A 22607-nucleotide genomic window follows, 5' to 3' on the forward strand; every position below is an offset into this window, starting at 1 on the left:
GTCGCCCTGTGTAATTATGCAAGATCATTTGGTTGGCATGGTTACACGTCTGTGTCAGCCGGTGAGCTCAGGATTTGTCCTGATAACCAGATTCTGAAATGAGGGTAAAACTGAGAACCCCGTGCCGCTCTCCTCTATCCCACGCACTGCGCCGTCTGTCTCCACCCGTTCGTCATTATTTGAGACACATGAGATCCACCTGAAGCCGTGACTAATAACGATCAAGCCCACCATTTCTTTTTCCACCATACAGGTTAAACACACACATATTTAGCTTTTATCACGTATAGTGCTGATGATTCAAAATGACAGACGCCCAAACTGTCCATCATCTTTAAGTGGATTACCTTCCAGTGACTTAAGTCTGGGTTGGTTTATGATTAGTCAGTGTGGATATTATTATCATTATTATTATTATTATTTTTTTAACATAAAGTGAAGCAAACTGCACTGATGACACATACTTCAGACGAGTTCAGAATGTGAGCTTAACCCTAACCCCCGTCTGTTCACCACTTCTCTGTGTCTCAGTCAGGAGGACAAGGTGCACCAATCCAGCAAACTGTGAAGTGCCGGAAAGTGGTTGTGATCGCTAATAGGGGGGGAAAAGAAGGTGCGATGGTGTGAAAATGTCACAAACAGACGCGAGAAATACAGGGAGAATAGTGACCACAGGAGGAAAGTGGGAGAGGGCGATGAAAAGCTGGAATCCCCCCGTGAAAATCGTGAGGGAAGGGAAGGAGGGTGTGTCAGCATGGACTTCAGTCAGAGGGCAGGATCACATTGTGACATACATACATGTGTACTTTAACATGCACATTTTCAACATATAACATTGTTACGACGTAATGAGTTTTGTTTGTAGTCAGCACCTGCGTTATGTCTGACGATCTGTTACACACCTGGGAGTTGTATTTACCACAGTGGTGTCAAATTGGGTCAAATTGCACAAAATGACAATTTCTACAAAATGTTGCTTAATGCCTTGTCGCACGTGAACCTGGTGCTGTGAAATTAATCCATGCATCTTTACAAAAAATGCAGTCAACATTGGGATTTTGGGCTATAATGTAGCCAGAACATGTTTTCTTTAAACTCAGTGAAACATTGCATTGCATACTTAAATATAAAATATCAGAAAATTTGCAATATAGAATTATTTTCTTTCAAATTGGTATTTGTCTAAGGGAGTTTCATAATGATACATTTTCCTTAAAAATGTACCATAGTCACTTATTTTGTAGATTTCTGTACAATTAATTATTATTATTTTCTGCATTTCTCAGAAATCTCCACATCAGTGGTGCTGACATACACTAAGCTTTTTAACTAAACATTCTAATCTCATTGGAGGTTATTAGAGAGGATTTGTTCATACATCATTCATAGCCAAATTTATATGATATTTTATTCATAAAAATAAAACAGATTTCTTATGACTGTTTTTCTGCTTCAAGGAGTGATATATAGACATATCCCAAATTCCCCGAGTAAGAATCTCTGAGTCCATTAAGTTGACAAAATGAGACAACAATTTTTGCAAGTGGCTTTATCCAATATTCAGTTTTCTGTTACTAAAATGTCAAAACTCTTCCGTTAAAAAAAAAGTGGGAACGTTTCACGATGATGTTAGTTTGTGTAAAAATGCATGGATCTTTACACAACTTTTCTGTAAAGGATGTTGTCAGGAACATCTTACAAAAAAACACCATTAATAAATGGTACATTTATAATTAATTCAATTTTACTTAATAGTTATTTTATTATTTATCAGGAATTGTAAATATTTAATGTCTACCATTGCAACTTTAAAATGGTCATCAAATGATGTTTATAGATGAAATACACAGTATTTATTAACCATTAATCACAAGACTTGTTCAAACATCATTCATGGAGTGATTTACACAGCATTTCATTTCTAAAAACAAGGACAAAATTACATTTTTTATAGTTGTTGACAGTATTTTCTGATTTATGGAGTGTTAATAACAGCTATCTAAAATTCTATCTGTAAAATAATAGAAGCAGAAACAAAGGCTGTAATATATCAACAGCAAAATGAAACAAGAGCTTTGAACCTGGAACCTTCTGTACTGGAAAAATGTGCAAAATAGTGCATTTTTAACTAGATAAACCCTCATTTGCAAATGTAACATCAAATACAAATAATAATTGTCTCAATAAAATTAATAAACTGGGGAAAGCTATTCAAATTATAGCCTTGTTTGCCTTCAGTGTTTTAAACACGATCTAACAAATACTGGGTCCCAAAGATTCTGAATAACTGACCATGTAAGCGTGGGCGTATCTACCCCCTGTACCTGAAAAGAGCTTTAAAAGCTACATTTTGACCTCACAGTCATCATGCTGAATCACATCAATGTCATCTCAACGGAAGGCTGTAGACCCGAGGCCAACACTGGGGGTTTCATATGTCAAACAGTGGGACCCAATACAAATGTCCCCTTTAGGGCCTTAAGGGCTGAACCCTCGAAGTCAAGCTGGTGTCACCTGGTAAGTGCTCGAGTTTGAGAGGCTGCAAGGGCCAAAAATGGTAGACATAGGAATGGGACAGCACTTTGTGACATATCATGTTACCTTGTGGGTTTTAGGACATTTTAGTTTTGTACTTTTTCTTCACGGCCAATGCACTTAAGGGACCGACTGCCTGATTGAAATGTCTTCCAGGCTCTTGCCTTACATAGTGGTAATTGCTAAATAATACATTTTCTCCTTTATGTCAAAACAGCATTAGACGGTAACATGAAAACTTTCTTGCTTTCCTACTAGTTTACTTTAAAACATTATGTTTAATGAATCAAATGATAACAGAAACATTCACATAAAACAAAATCGGGCTGATCTTGTTTCATGTGAATGTTTCGATGGAAAAAATAGAATCAAATTCAAATGACACACATATATATGTGTGTCATTTGAAGAAAGTTCAATGCATAAATGAGAAATTACATCAAAATAGAAACAGAAGTACACAAACATTTTTCAGGGAAAAAGAGCCATAATTTTCAAAATTCAAATGACTTTTTTTTGTTTAATAAACTGAATGATTTCAATGGAGGTTCAGTTTTGAAGATAAGGGGTGAGATATTGGGCAGCAATTTAATTTGTTAGGGAATTGAAAAATAAAGTTTGCATATAGAATAATTACATCAGTCAGATAACAAAGAGTGCCATCATCTGGATTATCCTTGTTTTTTGTGATTTTTTTTCTGGCTTCCCCCGATAACCCACAGTAACCTTGTGTTCAACATTACAGCACAATTATCTAAGGGTAATTCCCAAAGGGAAGGTCTACAGGACTGTGGAGTAACGGAAAGGGGCACTCGAAACGCCTGCCAGAGAGCCCCTCATGCACTTGACGATTTGACAGTTGGACAGTCCTAAACCCTCCTGGACTTACGGGGAACACACCTCAAAGTGTGTGTGTCCATGAGTATGGAAATGGAATGGGCCTGTCTCCATCCACATTTTTGCTGTAACGATGATGTAAACCGTGCAGTATTTAATCTGACAGCATTCTAAATGGTTTCAGATGTCCATGGACAGACAGCTGTATAATAGGGATGCAGTGATTTCCTATGAAAATAACAACATATAGCAAGAATGGCACTCAGCAGAGTGCATAGCGCCGCAATGACCAACAGTCCCCTTAAATTCAATCAATCCTGAAACAAATTCAAAAGCCCTGTATCACTCTCAGTTTAAAACCACCCATATCTGCTGTTCCATAATTAAAGCTCAACAGATCTAGGATCTGATTAGATGGCCCCAGCCACTTCAGTTGTCTCGGAGAAAGCTGCAACTCTGTTTTGCTGTGAAGCTCCAGAAATGTTTTGTAGACTACCCAACACTCTTGACTTTCCATCAGCATGGAGCCGAAAGAACAATGAGTGAATTTTAATTTTTTGGTGGTTTTTAGCTATATTGTAACACAAACTATATATCTTGATCTCCTCAGAAATGCTTCTTAAGTGCTAGGACCTGAAGAGAAAATCAAATATCCCAATATTTTAGAACAAATATCCAATGTGTGTAAAATATGTGTGCAAAATATACAATACTGGAGGGATGACTATTGGCACTTTCACAAAATAATATTTAGAAAGATGGAATAGACAACCCTTATGCCATTTCATGATATAACAATATCCAAAGTCCAAGATGATATATTGTCTCATATTACAGTAACAACGTAATATGCATACATTGCAGAGCCGTAGTTTTGACTGCGTAGCGGGTCTTTTTGTATTAATGTCAAACCTGTACGTACCGTTCTTGGCCAGGATGACAGCGATGTACTGCTGGCTGAAGGTGCTGACAGTCAGCAGCATGGCGGGCCTCTGGGAGGTGACGAAGCTGAAGGCTATGTCCTCTCTGGCCCTGCTGCTGCTTTCTGTGGACACACTGGAGGCCTGTGAGCTCCTGTTCTGCATCACTGAGAAGGGCTCCTGGAAAGTGTAGGTCACTGAGGACTCCATGTCGAAGGACACTGACACCTCTGCACACACAGGGACACGGATAAAAAGATGGTTTCAGCGCAGGCAGCTGTGTTACAACACTTTTTGAAACAAGATTAAAAGACTAAAAACACAGCTCAGGGCCTCCAGAGGCTGCAGCGCTCATTATATCTGAAAATATGAAAGCAGGACAAAATCAACAGACCCTTATTAAAACTGAGCTAAAAAATATGGTTTGCCCACTGGGTACGGCCAGAGGGAAGTCATGGTTTTGATTGAAATCTGTCCAGAAGCAATATCTATCCACAGACACGTAGTGGGGTGTATACGCACAAACGCTCTGAGCCGGTGGATTTACTGTACGTCTAAAAATAACCAGATATACACGTACGAGTCCAACTCACGCAGCAAGGCACGTCTCAACATTTCAGGTACTCTGTGATGTTTTGTGCAAACAGCCAACTTGTGTTCCCTGACTTTGAGGCCTCCCATTCACCAGGGAAACCACTATAAAGGCTCCGACGCGGGGATAAAATGTTGTCTTAAAGGTAAAATGCGAGGAAACAAAAGCTCGCTCGCTGCTGTCTGTCTGTGACTCGCATCCGACGGAGGGGTATGAAATGGATGGCTGGCTAGCTTATCATGCGCGCACACTATTACGGAACATCAGATCACGTTATTAAACTTCACTCAAAGCTGGAAATTCATCTCCACGAGGATACGATGACACAGATATAATGCTGAGAACAAAGCAGCTGAAGCAGCGGGTTGTTGTCGATCAATGCCACTCAGACACTGTTACCTCAACAGGTGCCGGGAGTTGAACCCCCCTAACGAGCAGGCTATTGTCTCCTCTGTGTTTTATGCGTGAGAGAGTCAAATATAAGGGGGGGCGGATGGGAGCCACAACATGCAAATGTACCGAGGCACTATTGCATTGCATCACCGTCTTGTTCCACATTGCCACAATAACGCATTCATAATGAGAGCGCCTCAGTAGTGGAGCAGTCTCTGCACTGTAGCAGGTTATCTTTAGGCTACTGCTGCTCAGCACCTCGGGCGCCCGCTTTCACAAAGTACCAATAGATTCACTGACTAAACACCAGCAAAAAAACACTGACAGTTTGCTTTGCAGCCGCGGTGTTCATGGCTTTATTAACACTCTGGATTTTTACCATCCAAGCAGCTTGTGAAATTGTCACAAAATATAAATATAGGAGTTGTGTGCATGGATACTAGTTTTTAATTACATCTGTGCTCTCAGCATGACTATCTTTTTTTGTGCTGGTGTCACGTTTCTTTGACTGAGAAACAATTATGAACCGCACAGATGCAGGAGGAAGGAGGGTGGGCTGGACGGCAGGTGTACATAGTCCAGGACAGTAAAAACACAGAATCCAGGGTTCACATCCAGTCTGTGGTCAGGTTTCAGCCCAGTCACAGGGATGGAATATTGGTAGTTCTAACAGCTGTCAGTGATACATTTTTATTAACTTAAGGGTTAAACAACTCTATATTCCATCAGTATTCACTGTTACTGAGTGTGTGGTTAGTAACAGTGAATACACAAGAGGGAGGGATAACTTTATTGCAGTCAGTAAGTCAACTCAAATGATGACAGTGCCTACAGAAGCTACAATGCTTTTGCAAACCACTGATACGTTTACATTTGAAGACTACTGACATTCTACAGACTGTGTCGTGTCATGTTCGTAGTTCATGTGTATGACCTAACCATCAGGAGGCACAAAGCTGCTCACATTTTTCATTTCTGAACTTGTGTTCTTCAAACGTACATGATTCCTTCAGATTTTTGTCACATTTTCCCGAACTGCCTTGACACTGGGTTGGGATTATAATGTTAAGCACTTTCATTAGGTCAAAACTTCAACAACACAGAGTTTTGAAAATCTACCGTCCCACTATTAATTATCTAAAAACTGCATATCAGTCCTGAGGTCCATGGAGTCGAACTGTCAGAGAGACGTGGATCAAAAGGACAGTCTGTAGCCCTTCAGGTGACATACAGTAAGTCACATGTCGGCTCTTTCCCACAATAATACAACTGAATGTGTGCTAAGATTCAAGTTGTTTTGATCCAGAAAAATTGTGCACAGCAGTGGGATTAGCTGTATCCTGGCATGGTTCGTACTGGACAGAGTGAGCAAGAGGGAACTGTGTAAAGAGTAACTCTACAGAGTTGGTAGCCACAGTTGCAGCCAGACTTTAATTTAATCTCTTGTCTTCAAACTCTCCACCATGTCTGTATGATCTGTTTGCTCAGCCTCCTGCTCGTCTATCTGTGCTGGGCGCTGGTGTGCTTCACTTGCGCCTGTGTGCTGCTCCCGTCCTCCCATATAGCAGGAGATAATTCGCTCTAATGCATTTTAAATGTTCTTGGAGTCTGGAGTCAGGACAAGTATTAATTGCCTCTTGCATTACTCGCATTTTCATTGAAGCGCCGTAATGGAATAACCTTGGCTTGATTGATTATTTGTTTGTCCTAATCAACATTAATCTACTAAAAGAATTGCATTAAGTGTCATTAAGCTTTTCTCGGTGATCAGCACTCACCTTGGTTACAGGTGGTTCCTCCGTATGCCGATTGGGAGCAGTCGCACACGTAGCCGTTGCTCTTCTCGATGCACCTCCCTCTGTTGTGGCAGAGGCTGCTGGAGCCGCTGCAGTAGCCGGGGCAGCCGGAGCTCACCCCCGGCGTCATCCTCGCCCTCTCCTCCAGGTCAAAGCTCACGCCGTTGATGGTCAGAGTCCTGATGCAGCCCAGGAAGCCTCTCTGCTGGGACGCTGTGCCCCCTGAGACGAGGACGGCCGTTAGTCACGACTAATGCTCGCAGGCTGCGCAAAGAAGCCTCCCTGATGACTTTATTAGCATGATTCCCTTTAAGGCTGATGAGAATTTACGACATTGAGCATTTGCTCCATTCCAGTGTGAATCCAGGCCGACTTTGTCGACACGTACGCATGTCAAGCCTCAAAACGACCACGTAAACCATGTAATGGACTGGACACGTTTCCGGGAAATTAACATGTAGAAAACAAACATCTGTGACGTGTTGGCAACTGCTAATTTGTGATACAGTGAGGTGGGAGACTTTAAATAAAAAACAAATATCACACTCTATAATTGCTCTGTAATTTCACTGAGAGGAATAAAAAAAAAACCTGCTGCCAGCTTCAGGGCGCTTAATTCTTACAGTGTTGTACATGTTAAAATGTCTAAAAAGAAGCTAAACATGTCTTCAACCACAGAACTGAATTCATCCTACTGTTTTGCAGGCTGGATACCTGTTCAGGTTCACTATCAGAACAAAGGCCTCTAGTGTAATTACAGCATATTAAACTGAGACTTGGCATATTAAAATATAATTCATGTTACTCTAGGTGGCAATGAGCACGTTTTTTTTCTTTAACTTATTCTTAAGTAAAATACTGACTGTGCAGCACAATGGCTGTAGAAAAAGCGACACCACGCGTGCACAGACTGGTTCTAAACCTGGCTTTCAATATGCTATTCGGCCTGTCACCGGCATTTTGTTCTTTTCTTTTTCAAGCAGAACAAAGATCGAATTACATCCGCAAAGGAAGCACATCTGTCATTGTGCAACCAAAACTGGAAGGGCATTGTTTTCCCTGGTCACTATCTGCAGGAAGCGGTGGAACAACTGCAATAACTGGTGAACTCTACACTGTAAAAGTAAAAGAGAGGGGGAGAGGGTGAAACAAGAGTGAACGGAGCGCTCCGCTGTTATTTCCTTTTAGCAGCGGGACTTGAGACAGTTCAGCAGTCTTTCCATACAACCATAAGTAACAAAACCTACGCATTAATACAACTGTCTGTGTTTTACTTTGCCTTTCCAAGTCAAATTGGGATTATTACAGTTGTTTTTCTTTGGACAGTAGCCAGGCTGATAGCAGCAGCCACGCTGCTGACACTGACTGGTTGTCTGTTTCTTTTTGAAGAATAGCGTTTATCTGTCACCGTTTAGTAACATTTATAAAAGAAGATGGAAGGAGCCTGTGAATGAATAATAAATACTGCGTTACATAACAGGCTGTGGAGCCACTGTATATTTTAAACATTTTCACAGTAAAACCAGTGTGGAGTAAGTGAGAAATTCAGCATTTAAGTGCAGTGGCCTTCAATATTCCAGGACAACAACAGTTGCCTTCTGTCAAACAGCACTCTATTTCAGGAAGTGTTCGGCGTCTTGGATAAAACTGTGGCAGAACTAAACCATGTTACTGTTGAACCGGTCTGCTTATATCAAGGTTGGTTTTCCATAATACTAATACAGGAAATCTCACATGGTTAATGGACTTGCATCTATGGCATTTTTCTGCTCTACCGACCACTCACACCACCATATAATAACCATCATTAATTAAAGTCAATTAAACGTTAGTTATTTCACTGTTAACAGACAATGAAATGCTTTTTTAATAGTTTATTTACCCTAACCCTTGGTTAAAAGTTAATATTAACTGTAGTTCAATTACATATATACATCTATAATTTATCAATGTTGGTTATAATACATTGTTACTGTTCTTCCTGGTCAAAGCGCACCACATAATTATCTGTGCTCAGCCAGCGATACCACCTCCAGTGGAGAAGCCATCAGGTAGCTTCGAACCACAGGCCGTCCAATGAGTGGACGACCCCCTCGAAGTTCTACATATGCCTCCATATATCTAGACATGATGTCATTTTGCTAACCAGTTTCATTTGTGAAGTGTGTGCTTTGGCGATGAAACATTTTTGTTTTGAAACATCAATTCAATTCTTATTTAATTTGAGTGTAATTAAAAGTCACTTTTATTATCTACTGTTCCAATCCGGTCATCAGTTTGAAAATGCCAGAGAAAGCCCCCTAAAACTGACATGATCACATCCATATTAACTTTGTTTCTTTCATTAAAACTTTCAAACATTTAAGCTTTGATGAAGTGACACCTCGGCAGCTTCTTAGGAAACAATTAAATCTTCATCTAACGTTAAGTTCTGCTGCGCTCCACGGAGGATTATTGCTTCCATTTGTCATGTTGCTCCTCTGATAAATTATTTCTTAAAGTAAATGATCCATTAAGTGCATGAACTAAGGCCTAAAAGTGAGAACACACGAAAGAAACACACTTTTTTAATGGCGTCTCTGTCCCCTCCAGAGGGATGGTGTATTATTAAGGAGACATTAAAATGTCAGAGGGGGGAAAGAGGAAAAAGAGAGCAGCCATGCTTCTGAGCCACAGCAATAATGAAAAAATAATAAAATACATTTGTTCTTCACACAGGTTTGTATTTTTTCCAAGCCTATATTAGCACAATACTCTGAGGACAAACGTACGTTTAAAGTGTTATTGTTAGCTGTAATTACTTCTCTCCATTCTGTCTGTGAAGAGAGACCTTTGTATTGCGACTTCATCGCAAGAGATGCAAGACACACTCCACAGCGCTGTCTGTGTGCAGAAATGAACTTTTCAGTTCAGCCAGAGCTAGAATACGAATTCTGCAGTCCCTGTTAGACAAATCTTGCATCTTTGTCCTGGCAGTATTAAGATGAAAACACAAATGGGAAACATTCGTACTACAAATCCTCAAGAAGTCTTGATTTGACTGACTAAGCCAGTGTGCAATCTGAAACATATCACTCCTCCGTGTAAACCCACCGAGATGCCACACCTGACTCTGCACCTCCTTTTAGCTCTCCTGTGAGCTCATTGTTTTTGGTTAAAACTGTACAGAATGTTACAGTTTTGGTCCCCTCTCATTTCTGTGGGGTAACACAGAGGGGAGAAGTGACAGAATGTAATCTGAGACATATCACTCCTCCATGTAAACCCATATGGACGTCACACCCCACTCTGCAGTTCATGTTAGCTGTGGTGTGCGCTCATTGCTTTTGTTTTGTTTTTTAACGCCATGCCAGTTTACAGTCCTGTTTCCCTCTCACAGCTCTCAACTTCATCGACAGCAAGTATAAATATTATTGCTAACTGGTGCTGCAGGAAAAAGAAAAAAGCGCATTGTGTGAATTTTGACAGATTTTGCAAAACGATTCATGGTTAGTGAGAACTAGAGACTTTTGCTTGACAATTTTCACTGAAAAACTATTATAATCAGGTGTCTGTCGTTCTAATTTATATTAATAATAATAATAAAATTTTACCGAACATTATTGGAACCAATTATTGGTAGAATAATTTTCTGCTATTTTTCCAACCAGCAGTTAATAAGTAGGCGGTCATTTCATGAGAAACATTTCCAGGAAACTTCCAACTGGTTATTCGCCGACTGTTTAACTTCTTCTGATCATGCCTCTTTTAATTCCAAACCACTTTCTGTCAAACTTCTGCAGGTCAGTATATGAAAGTGCAATTTTAACCAATTCAACTATCAACAATCAGCACAAGTATTGTCTCAAAAAATATACTGGGGTATTTTCAATACATTTCAGGGTAATCACTGTGGTACTGTGGGGATACTTGAATAAGTTTCATGAAATCTGTCAAATGAAGTGAAGAGACGTGTTTCCTTACATGTGGAGAACAAAACTCGAGGACGGGGACACCTCTGCAGCACCACAGTACTTATAATGCTGAATTGCAAAACATTTTATTTAAAAAAAAGAACTCCAGCTTATGTTATTTGAATGGTGCACTTGGCAACATTGTGATTTGAATAGTATTTTGATTAATTGTGCAGCACTGACGCTCATGTTACTATGTGTCAAGATGTGTAAGATGGCGACTGATTGTTATCTGTATGTAAATTTTGCGCTCACAGCTTGCTGCCCCCCCCATCCCCCCAAAAAATGACAGATTCAGGTTTAAATAATTCCTGTCTCAAGTGGCTGTGTAGACTGATGGCACACCTACCCACAAACAGCTGGCTGCTGAGCCGTAAACGGGGGTGTCCATCAGCCGGAGCCTCCAGGAAGCGGAGGGGAAGCTGGTCGACCTGCAGGGAGGCCTCCTTCACGTTGCGCTCTGCCCTCACGTAGTGCCACTGTCTGTCATTCAGAGGGAGGTGGGACTTCACGGACAGGACCACCGGACCGTTTCCCACATCAAAGGAGAAAGTCACCACTGAGGGAGCTGGGAGGCCAGTGGGGAATCACACACACACACACACACACACACACACACACACACACACACACACACACACACACCACAGCCAGGTCAGACTGAAAGCGATATTATGTGTTTTATGTCTCCTCTGTCCTCCCTTTCTGATGCAATGTGATACAATGCTACTGGGAAAACTTGATGACCTGAATAGATTTATGAGGGGGCTCAGCTGACAGCTCGTCAATATTTCACAATGTCTCTGATGCTGCGGCAATACATAATGGCTCCAAGTATCCTGAGAGCTCCTCCCTCGCATTTGTGAACAAAATACACTGTAATCAACAGTTCCAACACCTTTTTAACACCTCGAATAAATAAACTAATCCACTGCTACTTCAGCTCGCTCTCTGAGGACTACATGTGTACTCTGTGCTTATTAAATATGCCGTTTGAAGTACGAGCACACGTTGCTGCAATTTTCTTGCAATCCTAAATACCTTAGGTCTTCTGTGTATTCCGCTAATGGTGCTCATGTAAACAAGTCAATCCTTTGCGTAAATATATTTGATTTTTTTTTTTGCATTTTATCTTATGTTTCCTGATTGTTAAGGTAAATCTGCGAGGTAATGAGGCATCCTCACTGCTGTATCCATCTGGTGTATTCAATAAGGATTTCAGCTTCGGCAGTTGTTAGGAAATGCTTTAAACGTCTCCTGTGACAACATGACACTGGAGTTGACTGTGTCATTAGGATTACATCATGCTGGGCAGACCTGACAGTCTGCTTCTTGGGGAAATTAAACTGTCAACAGCTAACATTTCCATCTAAGGGAAAAAAAAAAAAATTAAACGCTGACAGCTTTTCCTGAGTGTTGTTATGTGTAGCTGTGCTTTTTCACAGACTGCGTTCATGTCCTTGTCATGTACTTTCGTTCATGCTGCACGTCTTTTATTACGGTCTGAATGTTTACTCACAGCTGAGCTCCACTCTGATGAAGTCCTTGAGGCCCAGGTTCTCCAGGAACACTCCTGAAGGAGCACTAGTCTTGAAGTAGAAGGAGATGTCAGAGGCGAGCTCTGCCTGCAGGGTGGGGAAGTAGAGGTAGGACGACTCCTGGTAGAAAGACGCTGCGTTCCATATAGACTCTGAAAGGAAAAGACAGATGAATCCTTGTTTGCTGTACCTTGCTTGCATTTTATCAACAACAACAAAAAAAACAAAGCAGCGAAATACGAGAGTGGAGGAATTTAATGAAGCATGACATGTGATCTGCCACCAGTGCTTCAAGTGTTGACTTCTGGGAAGAAACAGGAAGCAAACTGTGGTATCTGGTATCAAAATTCACACCCGAAAGTCAATCAATCTCAACCTCCTTCCTGGGAGCTTCTGCAATGGTATAATAACATTGCTGTATTTTCTTTTTCAAGCGCAGCCGCTATTCACCACAAGAGGTCCATTGACAGGAAAACATTTATATTAATCATAGTTTTTAAAGTTTTGAGCATTTTTAGTATTTGAACAGACAACCAGCCCTGTAGGGCTGCAGCTAACTGACAATCATTTTCATCATCGAGAACCTGAAGATATTCGGTGCTGTCATAAGCCCTATTCTCACGGGACTAGTATTACCTGAGGACCCCTAGTTATTTGTAATAACTGCAGAAGACGACTGCTATCTGTGCAAATATGAAATGTCCAAAGTTTCTTAAATAAATATTCCACCGCATGTTATCCACCAAAGTTTCACCAAACAGAGGTCATGAGATGACAGTCCCATGCGAATCGACATGTTGGTGCTCTGTTTTCTGTCATCAGTCATCAAGAGTGACATATTCTCTTGTGGCTCATATAGCTGTGCTGTGAAATCAGCAATACTGATGTTTCAAAGTGATGAGAATGTAAGGAGCAACCAAAGATAGTCATTTAAGTACAGCTGCAATGCATCTTTTACTTAAATGAGCTGCAAATGTGTATTTTATGTTGTAACAACATCTTGAACTTATCCTGGTGGCTCCTTGCAGGTTTGGATTCGACAAGTTCAAATAATATTCACCCTTTTGTAATTCAACAATGAGCAACAAAAGACAGTTTGAGTAAACCGTCTTCCCAAACATATCACTGAGCGATCTCTGGAAATGTTTTCATTTCTCTTCAGTTCAGTTCTTCCCCCCACAAGTAAACCCTCTTCTTAAATAAATCAATAAAGGATCTCTGAAAAACAGGAGATGTACCCAACATCTGTGACACTCTCAGGGTAACCTTTGTAGCAGTCGGCTGATCATCTCCGTGCACACAGGAAATGTCTGGAAGTGTAGCTGCAGGCTACAGTGAGCTGAGTGCCTTTTCCCTCAGACTGAATGAAGCCTGCAAGTTGGCATGCAGGAGGGAGGTTCTGCCGATCCTGCTTTTGTATTTGATGATCGGAATTGAAAGACACTTCAATCTATTTTTTGTTTTAAGTTTCAACTGTGACATCCCTAGTAGAGACTGTTCAGTAGTCACTTTCTCAAAGTATTCTCGATGCCATCATTTGATGGCTTAGAGAGAAAGTGTTGGTATCTCCAAATGGATTTCAAATAAAACAGGGGGTTTTGAACTATATTTGACTGCAGATGAGTTACTAAATATTCCCTGCTCTGTGTCCACAGCTCGCTCTGGGACATGAAGCAGTAAATATCTACCGTCTCTTTCATGTTCCAGTGCTGCTGTCCAGCAAGCCCCCCCTCCCCCCAAATGAGTTTCCTCTTATTTTGGCTCCCCTGCCTGGCTGAACAACATGAGTTAATAAAGACAGGCAGCTGGGGGGGGGTCCGGCAGATTTTAAGAGGTTATAGTCCACACGGCCAGGTGTCTGCCTTGAAACAGAACAGATGAGGTTTATCTCTCTATCCCTGGCTAAACACACGAGGACTAAAGACATCATCTGAGAATACTCTGTGTCTGATCAACACTAAGCCTGGGAATCAAGGCCCCCATCTGCAACCAAATCTGGCACGGTAACTGAGGTGATCACCTACTGTCTCCATAACAACGCAGCGGCCCGACGTGGTAGACGGCCTGCGAGCCCGTTCTGTTGGTGTCTCCAATCACTATCTGGCTCACTGGTAGGTGGTCTTTGTAGGAGAGGACTCCGGTGTCATTAGCCCTGGGGCAGACAAAAAGGAAATAAATGAATTGTAACACAGAGCCCTCTGGGCCGGATGCCTTTATGGGGCTCCAGATAAAGGCATCCATTCTTCTGCATTAGCACAGAACGCAGAGTAAACACATTAAAAAGGGAGCAATCTATCACGATGCAGACAACTGCCGCTGGAAATATGCAAACTGAGCTGAATCGAGAGAAGCTCTGGAGTGGATTTACATCCCTGCAACAAACGTCTCATACACCGACAACACAATACAGCCTTTGTTTCTTCATTCGCATGATTTATTCAATCATAATTGTAATAGTTTGTATTAGCTGTAATTAATCATTTCAGAGGGAACACTGGTGTTGGAAGTGGCTGAGGACAGATGCGGATAGATAAAGGAGAACAACACTGAGCAGATTCTGGACTCTCAGCCGCTCAGTGCTGTTTGCAGTTTTAGCCATTTAGGAATATCCTCTGTGACTTGATTTTGCTGAATGCCTATAATGAATTCACTAATTAGTCATAAGTTCTATCTCTGTGGCCTTCTCTGGATTATCTCTGGGTAGTGGTTTACGGTTATACCTCAGAGCGATTACGAGAGATCATCGATGATATGATTAGAGGAGATCAATTTAAAAAAAAAAAAAACATTCCTTGGTGGTCTGGTTGATTCATATTTGGATCACTAGGCTACAAGAGGGGCTAGACACACTCTCCGCTCACAGCCACTTAGCTTAATCTCATGCAGCCTAATACAACAATCCTGCTGTAAATCCTCATGTGTGTTTCTATGGTGCTGTGTGAACACTGAGGATCACTTATTATAGTTTGGGGAGTTGATACCTTCAATCAGACAGAATGGGTGGACAAAATAATAGACTCAGAACATCATCATTTGCCTGAAAAAGTGACAGTATTTCAATTACATGTAAACTAATAAAAGTTCAACCTACCCTAACCTGACGTTCCACCTCGTTCAGGTGTGCCATTTGATGGCTGCTGGCAGGCACTTTCTAGATGGTCTACTTTAAATACTCAGTCTTGGATATTCATCAAACTTATTACAGACATTAGGCTGCAAATTACATACACACACACAAAAAAAATGTATTTTACCTGGGACATACTGCCAAATGGTCTTTGGTGCCCACAGGTTTTGATGTCCTTTCTAATGATCAGCAGGATGTGATACCTAATTAAAAAGTGTCTTCAAAAGGCAGCACCTCTTGCGACAGTCTCCCAATGCCTCTCGTCTTTGAAGAACTGCATAAAGCCGTTCCCTTCTGTGGGTTCTCTTCTGTTCTCTTTGTTAAAAGTTATTGTTCTAGTTCTAGTTCTTGGTTTGGACAACCCTTAGCCTTTAAGTATGAGTTGAAGTGCTTTAAAAGTGATAAGTCAAACTTTCAAATCAATCCTAAAACTAACGAGCAGCCAGTGTTTGGTACAATTTGGAGTCTGTTTATTAATTTACAGCCCGTGCCTTCACAATAGTCCAACAGTGAGGATATAAAAGCATGAATGATAGTTTCAGTGTCATTAAAACTCAGCATTGGTAATATTCTGCCAATACTCCTAAAATGGTATTAACGTGACTGAACGGCCAGGTCCCTAACTTTAGTAGAATGTTGTCTGACAAGAAACCAAGACAGGAGCAGATACTGGAATGAGGATTATCTGGACCGATGATAAGGATCTCCGTGTTATCTGGCTTCAGTTTAAGGATTTGCAGACTTCCATTTATTTAATATCTGCCAGAAAATGTCTGAGAATAACTAGATGAGTGATCTATTACAGGGGGCAGACTAACCAATCTGAAAGGCTTTCATGTACAATACTTGAACAATAGAGAATTGAAAAACACATTATGTTCATGTAGAAGTTAACCCTTAATGTTGTAATAATAACTGAATACACACAAGAGGTTTATTGAGAAGTTTGCATTATTAAATGTAGTAATGTAAGTTATTTAAATAAGTCACACTGTCTCAACATGACAGAAGAACTTTGCTTTAAATATGAAACTTTACACTGAACTTATGCAACAGAAAATTTACATCTAATTAAAATACTTAAAGTCGGTGTTTCTGGCAATATGCTTTTTTTGAGTGAAGCGTCTCTCTCTCAATTAAAATGCATTGTCAAAAAAGACAAAAAAAAAGACGTGTGCTAGTGCGAAATTGTGCGTGTCTGCACTGTACCATGAGTCTGCATCAGCGTCACAGTTACAGAAGTAATTCATGTCGATGCAGTTCTCCTCCAGGCTGCAGGAACACTGCTGAACTCCAGGCAGGAAGCCTCCCCAGTAGCTTCGTCTCTCCCCTTCCCGGTCCAGCCACCAGGACAGCGGACTGCCATCTGCAAACAATGCAGCACACAGTCAGCGGCCGCGGCAACAGCCTGATGCCTGCCGCTGCCAGGGCTCAGGCTCAAGTAGGTCAAGGTCATGGGTTACATTTGGAGGATTGTGTTGTTTCGCTTCACTGGCTTTATCTTAATATGCTAAAAAAAGTATCTATGGAAGTGCACTGAAAAAAATACAGAAAAATTAATATTTATAGATAAGCATGGTACAGAAATCCTGCTCTGCCAGAGGCAGCTGAGCTGAGAGGCTTACGTAACAGGAGACTAAATAATGGGATTAAAATCAAGCAAATAGAGCTAGGAATGGAGGTAAGCAACAAAAAAACCCCTCACAAAATAAAAGACAAGCACAGGTTTAGATATTTCCAACACTTTGGTCGTAAACCAACAGAACAAAAAAAAAAAGAAAGAAAAATATAACAGCACACATGAGTTTTCTTTTGGTTTGCAGTTAAAAATAGAGATGTATAAGTTATACATGTTGGTATTCACATACACAAACACAGCTACACATACACACATATAAAAAACATACTATATTCATACTTCAGAGCCACTGTCACACCAGCAGTCGGAGGTTGTCAACACTTTAACACAGTCTCTTTTGTAACAGTCCTCTGTGGGAACTCTACAGGCTGCAGGGGAAATTATCTTTTCTATCTTTGTATATCTGTATACACAGGTGGTTTTATCCTGATTCATTGCAATAAACTCATCTGTTCTTCTGTTTTAACCTCGATTTTGAAACCCTTACTAGTATGACGCTCAGTAGAGCGCGTACCTCCACCAAGACCAAACAGTCCCTTTTAAAATCAACCAAGCCTGGTCCAGTAACAAACTTAAGAGCTCTGTATCCCCCCAAAACTTTGCACCGCCTGTTACTGCTCGACCACAATTTAAGATCACCAGGTCTGTCACAGCTTGCCCTCACCAACAAATCAATACAGATGGAATCATGATCTCCTTTGTGTTGTTGAAAAAATAATATATTCTTATTAAGATCCGCATCGACTCATCATACTCACTCATTGACACCAGCCACCTAAATATACCTGATTATTTTCATCAAGATCGTGACTTCTTCCCTGGGAAATTAATAAATAATTGTATTAAAAATACGACATATAATAACTGAGTGATTTCGCGAAGATGTTCAGCTTTATGCGTGCCCTGTTTATGAGTCCATCAGGTTGCCCTTTCTCTATTAATTAGTAGTTGATGGAAATTGTTATTCTTGTATACTTTGTTTGTTTCTTCAGTTATGGTTGCGGACTCTCTTCTCCACCTCACTACACTCATAACTTGAGGGCAAAAAGAGCCAAGACACACACAAAGTAAAAGATAGATTTGATTGCAAGTAATTCTGTTTTTTTTTCTTTATAAATACGCCGATGATATTATCTTGAATTTCTTTGGCCTTGAAAATCTGATATGATAACAGCCCCAGTTTCACCTGTCTCCGATTGGCCTCCTGTGTATTGAAGTCCTCGTCTTTTCCCCTATCTTTTTCAGTTTGTCTGTTTTGTTCCCGCCGTCTCTGTGCTGCTCCTCATGTTTTATGCCCTCATGTTTTTGAAATCCTACCTCTGTTCCCAGCAATCTGGGTTGTATTTCTTTTGTTTTTTTCTTATTTCTCTTTGGTTCTTTTTGTGGATTTGCCCCTGCCTGTTTCTGTGAGTCTTGCTGCTTGGTCCCTGAACTTTCAGTTTTAGACGACAGCTTCATTATTGAAGCTTGCTTTACGTTTTCAACCTCCCTGCCTTTGTGTGTTTTGCGTTTGGGCCCTCACTACTTTTGAAAACTGTATCAAATGGGATCCATTCTGAGCTGTGACCCATCAGCATACCCCGTCCGAGTTTTGTGGAAATCTTTCTCAGTAGTTTTTGTGTAATCCTGCTGACAAACAAGAAACTCACTGAAGGACATGGGTGAAATCATAACGTCCTCGGTGTCGGTGACCAGGGACAGGGGGCTGCAAGTTAAGTTGAGCTAGGTAGATTACAGACATCTTTGTATTGCTTATTTGTATGATCTTATATGGAGATGTTACAGCTCAAACCAAGATAAACACTTCATGTCATATTGATTAATATCGTCATCATGAGATATGTCAAGTCAATTACAGAATGAGGAACACGGGGAAAGACAAAAAATGAACGATTACAGAAAATTACATCACCAAAGAGGTTCGGTTTGAAGTCAAAACGCTGCGTTTCTGACAGACCTCTTAAAATACACTACATTCTCATCAGCTGTGCTCTTCCTTTTTTGACAAAAATGATCATATTCCTCCTTTCATACATTAACTTATTTTGGCTCTCGGCTGGCATTTCATGACACATTGTCTGCGACTGACAATGAGGCCACAGTGGAGCCATGTAGGCACAAGTCATTACCTCCTCTATGGGGTTAAGTGGTCCAGCTTCAATCATCTGTCACACAACGTGACCCTGCATCGGAGATGAGGCCAGCGAGCAGGGGAAAGCCCATTAAGCTACATGTCACAATACATAATCAAGTGTCACATGCTATTGCGCCTTCGTCTTCGCCTGCATACATTACAGCTGCATTAGGCAAGGTTTTTCTGTATGGATACACATGTCATTATTGGTCTATGTCACTGAGTGGATCTCAGACAGCCAACAATCTCCCATCTCCATCAGTTCACTCTTTCTGGGCAAGAAAGATTGTGCTCTTGTGTAGATAACAGCCCTGGAAATCCTCTCCAAACAGGAGCTGATGGCCTCCGACTAACAGCCTAATAACACAGTCTCGCCAAAATTGGGAGGACCAAAAGTTACTTGTATTCAATAGCGAAACACAGGCAAGAAAGGAAATAATGAGGGCTGGAACAACAAGGCCCAGCCAGCCAACATTTGCATTACAAAGGTTGAAAATAACAAACGCTTTATTGTCTTTACCCTCCCTGTCCTTGTGCTCGCTGCACACATACAGCCTCCCTTTTTCTCCATTTGTGCTGCCTCCTTGGGAACACTATTCAGACAGTGAACAGGTACACAAATAAGAAACAGCAACAATCAATACTTCCTGAAGGAGAGGTGAGTCTCAGTCTCTCCCCCAAATTGGTTCGATATTGACAGGACATGTTTACAGCAAGAATGCGACTGACTATCTCGCCTGAACTGAACTGAAGCGAACTGAATGACAACTGCCTCACGAACAGCCTCGAGAGTCTGCAGCATTCACTACATCCACAGTGCAAAAGGGCTGGGAATGAACATCAAATGTGGCGCTGGACGAACACTGATCTATAATCACATGTGAAATGGGAACAATAACTAAAACAGAGAAAAAGTGTTTCAGTCGATAAGTCGTTGTTGATGGTGATATTACACAGAACCGCAGACGCTTTTGTCCACTTTGAAACTCTAGAACAGCCACTTGTCATCAGAAATGGGTATTTCATCAATCTCAGACGAACAACTAAGCGCATGGTCAAAGCGCTTAAGTACGAGAGCTTTCTTTAATTTGAAACTTGAAATACCACCTCACATATTATGTATGCCTGCCATGCACCGGTCAGGTAACAGTTTCCATCCACGCCTGTCCAGAGTTACAGAACACAAGTTGGAGGAATTTAATCAGTAGCGTTAACGTTTATTTTTCGGTTAAGGTCTCACTGTGCTGACATGATCCGGGTGAATCATTTCCAGTGAGAAAGCAAAACCAGCGAGCTTGTGGTGGATAACTGATGTTTGTCTATTGTCTTTAAGTTTGTTGAGAGAGAAAGGAACTGTCAAATTTCTTGTGTGTTGACATGTTGGTCAATAAAGCTGATACTGATGGAACACAAAGTTTGGAGTAGGAATAGTAGTTGCAGTTCTCTCGATGAATTTGCTAAGTTGTTTGGTCAATAAGATGTCAGGAAATGGTGAAAAATGTTGGTCAGTGTTTCTCTAAGCCAGGACGATGTCCTCAAATGTCTTGTTTTTGTTTTTATCTATCAGCCTGAAGATAATGTGTTTACAGTCTTAGAGGAGTCAATTAAAGCAGAAATTGTTCCATTTAAGGCTCTACTCCAGCAAAGTTACCTCCATTTTCACTGTTAAAGTTCTGTCTGAAACAGACAACAAAGAGGACGTAATCCATTGCCATGGCAACCAGAATCCTGTGCGAGCAAGATCAACATCATTAGCATGGACAACAATAGCATGGATGTCAGCATGGATAGCACCAGCACGATGAGCAAGGGTTTAGAAAAAAATGCAATATAACGTTAGGAGTCCTTGAGTCCTGCTAAATCCATGTTAACGGAGTGCTGAGTGTTGTTGTTGAGGATGCGTTCAGGAGCCTGGGGAATGAAGCTGCTCTGCAGTCTGGTGGTACGGCAGCAGAATGACACCTCTGTATCTTCTGCCATTAGCATAGATAGAAAAAGCATGGATATCAGCATCGATCACAATGGCATCACTGTTAGCATGGAGAGCAATGGCAATATGGGGCAGCTGCTCCTGATGTGCTGGTCTGAACCTTGCATGGCAGCCACCACCATCAGTGTACGAATGTATGTATGTATGAATTACTGTAAATTCTGCTAAATGCTGTAAAATGTCAAATAGCATGATATCAATAGCGAGATTTCCTCGCTGCTCACTGTGAGGAGTGATGAGTGAGGACACACTGACACGCCCCCTCATTTAATATCAGTTACTGATATTAAACAGCACTTTTTTTGGGTTGGTACTGTTGTAAAAAAGGATTGAATTTGAGTGTTCCAGTCACAAGCTTTTTACATTTTTCTTAAGATCTGTATTAAGTGTAGGTCAAACAACTTTCCCGATTCATTAGAAAAGGATTTTCTTTCATAAGCTGTTGTTTACTCCATCAAATCTGATTAGGCTATAAATACAATTAGAGACCAAGACGCTGTCAGCAAGAGGCACAATAGTGGGTCATTAAAGAATACATTTGTAATCAGAATATCACTGAATACAGATGTAAATAATGAATAAATCATATAAAAACACTGTGTGTAGAAATGGTTCATGTGCCTCAGAGCAGGTCGCAGTATAAATACAGAATGTAGCTTTGTTTTTCATGCACAGGTGTTTGTTCAACACCCACGCTGATACCTGTTAACTGTGCCGTATTAAAGACAACTGACAGCTGATCCAGCTGCAATCAGCTGGAGCCATTAGCACAAATGCACGACGCGTCAGGCAACGCTCCAGATGAAAGGAGGTTTTCATTTTTCTTTTCTTTCCTGGTTTCCTCTCTCCTCGCATTGTTTCGCTTTGTAAGTCCTCACTGGGAGGGACTGGGGCGCGTGGAAAAAACGAGTGAGGGGATAAGTGGATGCAATTTATAAGAGCTGGGATCAACACAAAGCGGGAACTTGTGCCAAAGTCCCGTCCGGCATTCCTGAGATATCGTGTTCACAAGAATGGGACGGCCAGACATCATGTCTCTGGTCAGAAGCGTCGCTGTCGAGGCATTCAAATACACGACGAGATCCCAGCTCTAGCTCTGCCTTTCTTATGACCCGCCACCAATAATGGCGGTTTTCTAAATGCCAAATTGTCT

General features: G+C 41.1%; 1 protein-coding gene across 4 annotated transcripts in view; it reads right to left on the reverse strand.

The window, feature by feature from the left end:
* The window catches only part of cntnap5a (contactin associated protein family member 5a), a 117907-nt gene that overhangs the window by 19586 nt on the left and 75714 nt on the right, over positions 1–22607 (reverse strand). For all 4 annotated transcript variants that reach the window (XM_037110710.1, XM_037110709.1, XM_037110712.1 and 1 more), the window contains 6 exons: positions 16901–17057; positions 14589–14716; positions 12546–12716; positions 11376–11594; positions 7056–7295; positions 4295–4522 (listed from right to left, as the gene is read on the reverse strand). In XM_037110710.1, coding sequence (XP_036966605.1) covers positions 4295–4522; positions 7056–7295; positions 11376–11594; positions 12546–12716; positions 14589–14716; positions 16901–17057 — 1143 coding nt within the window. The remainder of the gene's footprint in view (positions 1–4294; positions 4523–7055; positions 7296–11375; positions 11595–12545; positions 12717–14588; positions 14717–16900; positions 17058–22607) is intronic.

Source organism: Acanthopagrus latus, chromosome 9 (assembly GCF_904848185.1).
Source record: "Acanthopagrus latus isolate v.2019 chromosome 9, fAcaLat1.1, whole genome shotgun sequence".
NCBI classification, from domain to species: domain Eukaryota; kingdom Metazoa; phylum Chordata; class Actinopteri; order Spariformes; family Sparidae; genus Acanthopagrus; species Acanthopagrus latus.